Source organism: Physeter macrocephalus, chromosome 9, assembly GCF_002837175.3.
Source record: "Physeter macrocephalus isolate SW-GA chromosome 9, ASM283717v5, whole genome shotgun sequence".
Classification (NCBI taxonomy): Eukaryota; Metazoa; Chordata; class Mammalia; order Artiodactyla; family Physeteridae; genus Physeter; species Physeter macrocephalus.
In genome coordinates this window covers 19,359,299-19,371,654 of record NC_041222.1, presented here as the reverse complement: position 1 = coordinate 19,371,654, position 12,356 = coordinate 19,359,299, and the positions used below count along the sequence as shown (strand labels likewise).

Here is a 12,356-nt window from a genome sequence, read left to right as displayed (position 1 = left end):
ACCTGGATCTTCTGACTTCCTGGATTTTGGACCCTACTTGTTTCCATATTTGAGACCTAGCTGACTCTTTGTGTCTTAACTCTGGATTGTTGCTGTTGCCTCTCTGATCCTTTTATATCTTCCTGATCCAACCAGCCCTGCCTACTTCTATGAACTAGATTCACATCTGCCAGACCTTTTCCTACCTGATTTGTTCCCTGGCTTGGCCCACCCTGCCAGCCCTATTACTGCTGATGCCCTCCAGTGATGCCTGATTTGACTAACTGATTGTAACATATCACTTGTCAAAATCTTTGTGTGTGACTATTATCTAAAAAAACAGTTACTCAACAACTGTGTCTTCATTAGGAACAACATGGAAATTTTTTTTAAAATTTTATTTATTTATTATTTTATTTTTAGCTGTGTTGGGCCCTTGCTGCTGTGTGCTGGCTTTCTCCAGCTGCGGTGAGCGGGGCTACTCTTTGCTGCGGTGCGTGGGCCTCCCATTGCAGCGGCCACCCCCGTTGTGGAGCATGGGCTCTAGGCACCTGGCCTTCAGTAGTTGTGGCATGTGGGCTCAGCAGCCGTGGCTCTCAGGCTCCAGAGCACAGACTCAGCAGTTGTGGCGCACAGGCTCAGGTGCTCCGCAGCATGTGGGATCCTCCCGGACCAGGGACCGAACCCGTGTCCCCTGCAGGCTGATTCCCAACCACTGCGCCACCTGGGAAGTCCCAACATGGAAATTTAAGACAAAACTTTTTATAGGTTTTTTTCCTAAAAAAATATACCCCCGTATCATATCAAATTCACCAGAAGGCCTTGGTTTTAGCTATTAGGGTTCATAGTGAATGTGAAGTCTAGGATATATATAGTTGCCTGTACTATGACTTCTGTAAGATACTATGGAAAAAACATTTTAAAAAAATCTATGATGTAGAAAATGTAGGAAGGAATGTTAAGATGTTAAATATTGTTCTTCCCTAACTTTAAGGATATGAATATAATACAAACATAAGGCATACATCAGCTGTGGTCTGACTTAGATTTATTTTTTATGGTCTAATACTAGTGTTAAAAATTATAATTCTTCTTTCTAGGTTATTAATCTTGTAGAGTGTGCAAGAAGACTCTAATGTGAATGTTGTTATACATATATATTCACACGCTTATTTTTTAAATACTTTATTATGGAGAATTTCAAAACTTCATTTTACAGGTCTTTATTTCTTTGTGTATATCCAAGTTTGTCTTGTATCATATTCTTTCGGCCTGAAGAACATTAACATTTTTTGTACTTCAGGTTTGCTGCTGATTAATTCTCTTAGGTTTTCATTGAAAAAGTCTTCATTTCTTTTTTTTTTTTTTTTTTTTTTTTTTTTTGCGGTATGTGGGCCTCTCACTGTTGTGGCCTCTCCCGTTGTGGAGCACAGGCTCCGGATGCACAGGCTCAGCGGCCATGGCTCACGGGCCTAGCCGCTCCGTGGCATGTGGGATCTTCCCGGACTGGGGCACGAACCCGTGTCCCCTGCATTGGCAGGTGGACTCTCAACCACTGCGCCACCAGGGAAGCCCAAGTCTTCATTTCTGAGAGACATTTTCTCTGGGTATAGAATTCTGAGTTAATATGTTTTTGTTTTTCTTTTTAATTCTTTGAGTAATTTAAAGATGTCATTCCATGGTTTTTAGCTTTGCATAGTTTCTGATAAGTTTGCTTAATCGTTGCTTCTCTGTTTATAGTGTGCCTTTTCCTCCCTCTTGCTGCCATCAAGATGATGTCTTTATATTTGATTTTCAACATTTTGAATATAGTTTGTGTAGGATGTGTTTGTGTGTCTGTATGCAGGCATGTGTGTGTTGTATTTATCCTGCTTGGGATTCTCTGAGCTTCTTGGATCTGTGCTTTGATTTCTTTCGTTATTTTTGGAAAATTCTCAGTCATTATTTCTTTATTCATTCCCTATGCTCCCTTTAATCTTCTTTTGGGATTCCAATTACACATATGTTAGACCGTTTGCTATTATCCTGTAGTTCTTGGATGTTCTGTTCTGGGTTTTTAATTTTCATTCTCTTTTTCTTTGTGTTTCACTTTGGGTAATTTCTATTGACCTATCCTTGAATTTATCGATTCTTTCCTTGGCAGTGTCTAGTCTACTGATGAGCCAGACAAAGGCATTCTTCATCTCTGTTACCATGGTTTTTTATTTTTAGCATTTTCTTAACTCTTTCTTATAGTTTCCATCTCTCTGCTAGAGTTTGAGGACTCAGGTTTCAGTACTGAATTTTCCACTTATTTTCTTTGAACCTTGGTTTTCTCTTACAGAGCAGAAAAACTGGGAATATATAATAACAACTAACAGAATTGTTTTGAAGATCAAAACAATTGATCTTGGGCAAGTCAGGCAAGTCCCTTCCTTTCCTTTCCCTAGGTCACTTAAAGGCTTAGACTGTATGATTACTTTGGTCCTATTTAGTTCCTGAATTGTAAGATTCTGTGAATGGAAAGGGACCTAACATTGATTGACAGCCTTTATTAATCATGTAGAATTTGAGAAAGGGATAAAAATCACATTTAAAAAGTGCTTTTGCAAAACATTTTACTTTTGCTAGGTCTATGTGGATTTTAATTGGAAGAAACAGACAGCATTAAATCTAGTTACCACTTGGTTAAGTCTGTTAAAGAATCATTAAATTCTTTCAACTGTTGGGTTTCCTGACTTGCTTGAAAAATTTCATGGCTCATAAAACATCTCGCTTTTTCTCTGTGCCTATAGGATTTTAAATTATGGGGTAGGCTCCCAAATTTTGCAGTGTGAGGAAAAACTAATGGAGGTTTTTTTGCTCTTTACTGACGAGTGCAAAATGAATGATATTCTCATCAGATTTGGTTTTGTGGCTACAGACCTGAGTTCAAATACTGGTTGCACAGTTGTGAAACCTTGGTCTGATTATGTAACTTTTGAGCCTGAGTTTTCTTAGCTGTGAAATAGGGATGATACATACATTAGAGAGCTATTTTGAAGGTAATGTGTATAAAGCTTTGGGTATAATGCCTAGTTAATAGTAATCAATAACTGAAAGCATTAAAAACAGTAGCTAAAATGAAAGATGCCACCAATAAGTCAAAATTTTAGTAGTAGAAGGGGAAAAGGTGAACTTAATATTCTTTCTGTCCTTTTAGTGGAAAGGTCCACCTGGTAAAGGGATATTTTTACAATAGCGAGAAGGTTAACTGAAAAGTGAGTATTGATAAATAAGAATTATAACCAAGAATTAGTGCTTACTGTGTGACAGATGCTCACATTTAATCCTCAGAATAGCCTATGAGGTAAGCCGTGCCTCCTGGAGAAGCCTTTCTTTATCTGAGTGAGGTGACTACCTCCTTTTTTTGTATTCTTCTATTCCATGTTGTACTCTGTGACTATTTTTTATATGTAACCCCTACCCCTTCTCCACTTCTCATCCCCAGTGAAAGGTTTTCTGTGTATTTGGCCCAGAAGTGGCCCACAGTAAGTTGACTGTTGAGATATTGAATCTTTGTGTTTTTCTGGTCAAAATGAAATTCTGCCTTCTTTATGTTATAGGTAAAAATTTAAGCATTAAAAACTGAATGTTGGTCTGAAGTAAAAATACGAAGAAAATAGTTGTGGATAAAGAAAATGCTCAATCAGTCTGAGACTCGTCGCCGCCCCCCGCACCTTCCCCTAATACATACTGTTTGTTAAGATAAACAAATATAGTATTTCAAAGTAGCCATTGCTCTGGAAATCACCTTAGAGTAAATGTAATGAATTTCAAAGATGTGTCCAAATTCTGTTTCTAAGTAATTTAACTATCATGGGTGTTATTCAAGCTTGAAATTATTTAATACAAAGAAACATTCTTTATTCATACTATGAACAACTGTCTTCCAAAACACAGACCACAATGCATGCATTCTTATTTGAATAACACAGGGAATAATGTCAAATTATTTTTGCAGTTTTTTTTGTCATTGCACAAATTTTCACAAAACTGCATTCCTGACCATAGATTTTTAGAGTTGGAAGGAACCCAAGAGATTTAATCTCACTTCTTCCTGCCACCCAGGGAGATGAAGCATTTTATCTAAAGTCATGTAGCTAACTAATGACAGAGCCAAGGAGAGGACAGAGTCCTTTATCCATTTGCCATAGTGTTATATTCCTCTGGAAAACACTGCCTACTCACTCTTGGTTTTTAATGCTAGTTAAGAGTCTTGGCGTGAGGTTTTTTCCATGACTAACTTGTGCTCTTTTGTTTTCTTGTGTGGGTGTCTGGGAACAAGCTATCAAAGGTGGTGGTTTTTGTTGTTGTTTGTGAAAAACTAACAGTGTATAAGACACTAAAGAAGGGAAAGGCATTTGTCTGGTTAGCATTTAGGGGTCAGGAAGGAGTGGTTGTAGCTCCAGCACTTTGCCCTCAATGTCCATAGGCAGGTATTTTAAAGTTGAGTTTCATAACCTGGGGTCTGAATTCCCTAAACTTTTAAGAAAATTATGCAACTATATGCTTATCTCCTAAGAAAAGAATCTGTAGCTTTCATCAGGTTGTCAAAGTTAAAAACTGTTTTAGAAGGAGAGAAAGCTAAGCAAATCTGATTAAGAACTGGGTCCCCACTCTTGAACTCTATGTATTAATTATACTAGAGGGCTCTCTTATCTCCTTACCACACCTTGTGCTGGTGTCCTTTCCTACTGACAAGCCTTCTCTGGATAGCTTCCTGGATCTTGTCATGGAAGCCACTGGAGGCCCCGGCCTTGTTTTTGCAGGAACTTTTCCCATAAGTTTCCCAAGGCTACCTTCTCTCTCCCTTCTCTGCTTACTGTTTCCAGGAAAGGGTGTGAGACTCAGGGATTTTTGTTCATTAGAAAGCTCAAGAGTGTTATTTCAGTTACATTCTGGTTAAAGGGAATTTGTGAGCTGATTTGAGAGCCTAAGACTATGGCTGTATGAAAAAAAAGTGCACTCAATTCCATTCAATACTTTGCAAGTTAACTTTTAGAATGCCTTTAGTTTTCTAGTTAGGGAATCTTTGTGTTTGATCTAAAAACTCTTTACACTTTCTAAAAACAGAATGAAAATCTGTGGATGGTGGTTTAGGAGTTGCCCAGATCTGTCTGTAAAAGTGTTTTAATTTAGATTTTTGTTCCTGAATTTTATTAGACTTAGAAGAGTCTACCCCTCAATAGGAATTCATAATTAATGAGCTTCCTTCCTAGATGAGAACATGTAGAAAGCACGTTCTACATTTTTAAGTCTACCTCTGGACACACAAAGAAAAAGCTACCACCAAGATTGATGTTGGAAGAATTTGTTTGTTTATTAATTTAAAAAAGCCCTTACTGAGTATATACCATGAACCCTCAAGCATCATGTTAGACTCTGGGAAATGAGAAGTGGTCTGTTCCCTTGCAAAGCTCATGCTCTGCTAGGGGCACAGCTCAATCAATAATAATTCAGCATGCTAACTGCTCTAATAGAGGTACCAAAACAGCATTGGAATCAGTCCTGGCCAGGAAGAGAGGTGGGTGTTAGGGTAAAATTCACAGAAAGGTGACAAATATTTGAGGTTCCTATTGAACTTAAAGGTTCAATAGGAATTTGTTAGGAAAAGAAGGGATCTAGGTATCGATGGCATGTTTGCACCTTCCTAACTTTAACTAAAATTCACATTTACCACTCTCTTTGTGTTTTCAATTAGAGCTCCAAACGAGAATGGAAGCCACTGGAGGACCGTAGCTGCACAGACATACCGTGGCTGCTGCTTTTTATCCTGTTCTGCATTGGGATGGTAAGAAACTCACAGATCCTCAGAACCTGAACTCATGGTCAGAGGGGATGATGGGGAGTTAGTTTAAAGAGGGAACTTGTTATTTATTTATATTTGTAAATAAATAAATAACCCCTCTTGAATTGCTTATACCTGGAAGTCCTAGGATACCATTGAAGCAGGTTATTTTTCCCCATACAGTTAAGTGGTATTTGGTACCCCTTGACTTTTTTTTTTTTTTTTTTTGGTTTACATGAAAACTGTGATCAAAATTAAGGAATAATTGAAACTCTATCTCTTTGACTAGCCCATTTCAGAAAGCCAGGTCATTTGACCAAAATATCAGTGAACTATGACCTTGATGGGGTGGTGAGCAGAGCAGTGGTCATGGAGTCGAGTCCTGAGTATTTATCCAACCCAGTCACACAAACCTGATGGTTCTTTTTGTGCCATTCAGTTTCCTTTCAGGGACTTGGTGTTCTTTTCTATAAAACTAGAGGTTTTGCTAGATGATATCTACAATGCTTCCAGTTCTGACATTTTTTAGTTGTTCCTAGAAGGAGGCTGGTTTCTCCCTGCTTCTTCCTCCTTCGACCCATACTAGGCTTCTGCTGCCTGCTGTGTCTACTGTAATAAGTGGCATCTCTCAGTCAGAGGTCACGGGAGCTGGTGATTTTCCAATGGGTGTGGAGGATGGAGAAGCAGAGTGCAAAGTGCTGGGGCTGTGCTTACTCAGATTGCATCCCCGCTCTACCCTGCAGGAGTTTCCACACAGGGTTCAGGGACTTTAGTGTCACTGCCAGTGTGCTGGGCTGGAAAAAAGGTAGAAAGCAGCTGTTTTAGAGCTAGCCGATATTTCGAGCTAGCAAGGACTTAGAAATCCTCATCTGGTGCATCACCCTCATTATATATGTTAAGAACATCAGACCCCAGAGATGATAATGACCATCCCAAGGCCACACTGTTAGTGAATGGCAGAGTTGGGAACAGAGCCCAGGACTCTTTACCTTCCAGGCCAGTGCTCTTTTCTGCCACTTAGTTTCCTCTCCCTCGAGGGGATCAGGGGATCGCGCAGACAGTATTGTTCTCTCTTTCCTTAGGCTTTGCAGCTGGAAACACAATTATGCTACCTCAGGCACCCTTTTTTTTTTTCACTCCAGTGTGAGTGTATTTAACCTCCTTTTTCCCATACCTTTTTTTTTTAGGAATCTTGTTATTTTTTATTTATTACTACTTTTTAGGTAATCTTATTCTACGTCTCTCTGCGGCTGCCCACCTCGGAAATGTCATTTGAGAAGCACAGGACAACCCTATTCATGGCTAATGGGCATAAGTGTAGTCACCAGTCCAGCTCCTGAATCAAGGAAAAGAAAGCAGTGAACTCTGATGAGATATAATAAATCCAGTAAAATAAAGAGTGTTAGTTTTAAAGATAATAGACAGCTCAGTTTCATCAAATCTAGGATATTTAGAAAACATCAAAATACCCATTTCCTAACTTAGGACTTGTAAGATGTTGTTCAAGAGTCTACTTAGTTTAATGGAGTAGCAACTGAAATGCAGCATCAGAGTGTGGAGAACATTCTTTGCTAACAGAACTAGTCCACAACCTCTCCCCACTCCTGAATTTCACCCTGGGACAAACAGCAGCTGACCTTTCAAAATTATGTTTATAAAAATATGTACCTGCCACCCGAGGTGCTTTTGATTTTCTGTGCTAAAATAGCTCAGGAAAGTGCAATCATTAATGTTAACAGGCTGATTTGGGAGTGACCAGAGAGTAAGGAGCTATTTGTTTACTGAAACGTTGTAATGCAATGGTAATTAATATAATGTTAATTTCAGTGTGATGTTAATTAAGATCCACTGTGTGTACTTTTAAATGCAGGCATAGCATTATTTGTTTTGGAATGATTCTTTTTATGGATTACCATCTTGGAGCTGAGCTAACATCAAATTTTGCCATGTGGAAACTGGAGAAATCTCAAAGTTCTGTTGCACACCTTACTGGCACAACAATAGACCAAAGTTTTTTTTTGGTCTTCTGAGTATGTGTTTTGTATATTTTTTAAAAGTTGTATTTTGTTTTTGCCTTTGGATTTCATTCTACAGTACCTTTAAGAGAAACATTCAACAAATATTTTTTGAGGATCATCATGGGCTTGATGCTTTCATATATGTATTTATCTCACTAAATTCTCCTAGTTACACTATGAAATGGGTTTTACCCCCAGTTTACAGGCAAAGTGTAGTGAGATTAAGTATTAGCTTATCTAAGAATATACTGCTGCCCATGAAAGGCAAAATAGAATAGGAACCGGAACTTTCTGCTTATATTCTTTTCACCTAGTGGCCCAGTTGCTTCTGCTTTTATAGTCAATCTTTGCAGCCCATTACTCAAACCATATCTTTACTCACTGCCCTTACCTGCAGTTCTTTGCTCACTCCTTGGTCTCTACTCTGTAGTTCTGAAATATTTTAAGATCTTGTCATCTTTCACTCATCTTCACCATTAAATCTTTTTATTTACACATGTTCATCTCATCATAAATACTTGTACTTTTCTTTTATTTCTTCCCTTACTTTTAAGGTTTTCCCATGCTTGAATTGTCTAGAACTTAGGGTATTTTTCAAAGTAAATTGCTATCAGCCTTTGTGAGAGCTGTCGTCTTCCAGATTCGAACTTATTCAATATTTTGAAATTATTGGACATATGCTTACCCTGTTCTAAAAAATTACATGTAGCATTGTACTTCTAAATTTCTATTTTCCATTAAGATCGTAAACAAGTGGTTCTTAACACTAGCTGCATATTGGAATTAGCTGGCATTAGAATAAAAATACTCATTCCTGGGCCCCACCCCAGTGAATCTGATTTAATCTCTGTGATTCTAACGTTCAGCCAGTGTTGAGACCCACTGTTGTAGGCACTGATAAACTACTGAAGAGTTTTAAGCAAGAAATGATATGGCTGGGTTTAGAAACATGGCCCTGGTAGCCAAAGTAAATGTAAAGTCATTGTAAAGAGGGAAGAGATTTCAGGCCACCAGTTCAGAGGCTGATGCAACAGTTCAGATGAATCTAAATAAGAGGTGAAAAATCTGAAATAAGGAAATAGTAAAGGAGAGGAGAGAGATTGAAGGAGTGGGATCAATAATATTTGGTGTCACCAGTGTTGCCGGCAAGTGGGAAGCAGATAAAGGATGACTAAGAGATTCTTGTGTTATGGGTTCCAGGTAAGCTTTTTCAGCTCAAATCCTACTCCAGCTCCTTGTAGGTTCCAAACCACAGTTTCTGTGCACATGAAGGAATAAGAGTGGGATGGATAAACAAAGTACTACTTTGTTAGTAGCCAAGCAGTCACTTGGTTATGCCCAGTAAAGAATTTCTTGGTAAACATGACTTGTGGAACGAAGCTTGGCCCACATGGACTCAAGGTTCTTCCCACCTTGGATAGTCTGACTTCATTCTGTCCCAAGTAGAGGTATATGTGAGAAGAAGAAAGAAAAGAGATCCACCTGGACCAAATCTGCCCAGATCATCTTACCTCAAAAGTCAGGAAAAAGAGGAGTCTGGATGGTCCTAACAGGAGTACGTACCTTGGAAAATAGAAGACACAGATACCTCCTACAACTTACCCCTGATAATTATTGCTGCTTACTTATGGACTAGGTACTGTTCTCTGCACTCGATACAGATTTAATTTTCACAACTGCTCAGTGAAGTAAATACTATTGTTATCATCATTCCCACTTTACAGATAAGGAGGCACAGAGATATGCTGAATAACTTGTCTAAGATTACACAGTGGAGGCAGCATTGAACCCAGGGGAGAAGAGGAAGAAGGCAAGGCCTCAAGAGATAGTCAGTCCCTTCTTTGTTGCCCGGAATTGGGAACAACAAAAGAAGTTGCTGTTAAGAACATGGACCTGTAGGACACAGTAACCTCACCTGCCAGTTAAATGTGGTCTAGTCAATATTTCGGACTCTGAGCAAAGAGTTTAGCATTCCTGCTTCCTCTGGTGCAGAGTTAGTACGCTAGAGTCCTCTCACTCCATATCCTAGCTGTGCAGTCTAGTCAGGAATGGTGCTGCTAACGGAGATAGGGCGTATGCAGGAAGGGGAAGTGGTTTGGGGAAATGTGGAAGGAGGTGAATTGTGGACATGTACAGTGTGTGGGTAGGGATAAGCAGTTGGAAATACAGAGCTGGAATTTTGGAGAATGATCTGGACTAGAGCTGGATTTAGGAGCCATTATAGGTTTGCATAGGTCGTCCCTGCAGATTGCTTTCAAGGACCTTTTTTATTTTATAGCCTTAGTCTAGTTCTTAGAGCATAGTGTTTCTACCTCATTAACTTGTGGAGTATGCAGCACAAAGTGAAAGACTCAAAGACTTACTGCAGTGTTTCGTCACCTGCGTGATGGGCTGTGCTTTGGCAGGATGATAGAATAGGAAGAACAGCATGCCAAAAATTACCTTAAGGTCACCTGATCCAAATGACTACCTACTTTCTGTTAAATCTTTTGGTTTTTCTTTTTTATTTATCATTGTGGTAAAATATGCATAACTTAAAATTTATTATCTTAACTATTTTTAAATGTACAGTTCAGTTAAATCCATTTACTTTTAATCTACATCCCCTCCTGCCCCTTCCCCACTCAGTCATTATAGTGGATCAAAAGGGCCTATACTTCTCCCTGGAAGTATACCCTGAAAAAATTTACTCTGTATGTACTTTCCCTTAGAATCATAACATTTTGGAAGTGGAAAGGGCTTTTGAGATTAATCTAGTCCATTCTTAGTTACAGGTAAGGAGACTGAGGCTCAGAGAATTTAAAGTGACTTGTCTGGGATCATGAGTATTTGCAAAAGAGCTGGGTTCAGTCCTCAGTACATATTCTTTGTCTGTGTTTTCTTTTTCATTGCTCGAGCTGCCCATGAAACTGAACCTCTCTGCTTTTGCTCCCTCATGCCCCATTATTTTTTTCTTTTGAGAACACTTCCGTTCTTTCAGGGTGAACTTTACGTATTATAACCCTTTGTACCTTGCATGGCATCTTGCGTTTTTATGTGCTCAATAAATGCTTATTGAGTGGATATCTCCTAGACTTCCAACCATTCTTGTTTTTTTCCTCTTTCCTCTTAGAGTAATTGTATCCTATTAAACTTTAAAGAAATCCAGAAATCTGGCAGATTGGCAAAGCTTTTAACTTTGTTTTTGAAATTTGCTTGCATAAGTATTAGTTCTGCATCAGACATTCTAATTCTATCCCATCTGCTGGGTCCTAATAGCCCCCTTGTCTCAGGGTTCTCAGAACAGGAGGAAGAGAAGCAAAGTGTTACTCTGAAGTCTGACAAATTAGTTATTAGCAGACTGATTCCAAGTGTTGATTGAGATAAGAGAGGAAGTCTTTGAGAAGTAAGCCGAAGTCTTTTTCCCCCATCTTTTTATCTTGAAGCATAATGCCATATTCATACCCCATCCCCACCCCTCATGCATGTTTTGTTGACTTTTTTTTTTCTTCAGAGAGAAACTAAGGCCTCTGCCTTGCTCAGTTGCATGGTAAATGCTCCATGTGTGAAATTCAAACATGCTTGTGAAATAAAATATGTCCCTTTTTTTGACTGATAGTGAATGAAACTAAGGCAAAACTCTTAAGTTGAACTAAACCTTGTGATGTGAAGGGGAAATGAGCACAGTTCATTAATTAGCAAATTGTCTTTCTCTGAGTAGGAAATAGGTACTTATTAGTTGCCAGATCTTGCCTGTGATCTACCATCCCTGTATCCCTTTATCTGATTTGAGTCACCTCCTGTTTGTTATTAGATTTGTCTGCTCCTTCTCTCTCTCTTCAAATAGCAGTTCTGAAAGCACTTCAATAGCTTAGTCATTTTAAGATTTTAGCCATGATTCTCTTCCTTACTAATAGGCTTACTTTCTCGCTAGTGATTGGTCCCTACTATAGGTGTATAAAAGCTTTCCTCATCCCCCTTATCATTTGCTTAGTTAATGTGATTTTCTTCTGTTGAGTATGGCCCCCATCCGCCTCATGGAGCCATTAAATTATTGAGTGCATTCTGTAAAATTTCTCTCAGCCTATTTTAATTTCATGTACCACATTTTTTCTCATTTGAAACTGTATTGCTTCCTGCATTTGGATTTCACATTTTTTTAAAAAGGAGATTGTCTTTTTAATTATATTTGGCCTAGTTCTCCATTGTCACTACTTGTACCATATGGGAAGTCTCTGGAATAACAGTCTTGGTTTCTTTCTATCTCATTAGCTTCCTATTCTCCTTCCTTCTCTGCTGCAGCTTTGCACCCTCTCCACTCTAATGCTTTGGGAAGCTACTAAGAAGTTTAAATGGCCTACGTGAAAATATGTTAGTGTCCCATTTACCATATATATGTAACATTTATATATATATATATATATTTTTGTGTGTGTGGTACGCGGGCCTCTCACTGTTGTGGCCTCTCCCCTTGTGGAGCACAGGCTCCGGACGCACAGGCTCAGCGGCCATGGCTCACGGGCCCAGCCGCTCCGCGGCACGTGGGATCTTCCCGGACCGGGGCACGAACC

At 39.0% G+C, this 12,356-nt stretch overlaps 1 protein-coding gene across 3 annotated transcripts in view; it reads left to right on the top strand.

The window, feature by feature from the left end:
• SLC44A1 (solute carrier family 44 member 1) overlaps window positions 1–12,356 on the top strand; it is a 211,020-nt gene that overhangs the window by 41,056 nt on the left and 157,608 nt on the right. For all 3 annotated transcript variants that reach the window (XM_024126161.3, XM_024126160.3, XM_024126159.3), the window contains exon 2: window positions 5,702–5,791. In XM_024126161.3, the coding sequence (XP_023981929.1) occupies window positions 5,702–5,791 (90 nt within the window). The remainder of the gene's footprint in view (window positions 1–5,701; window positions 5,792–12,356) is intronic.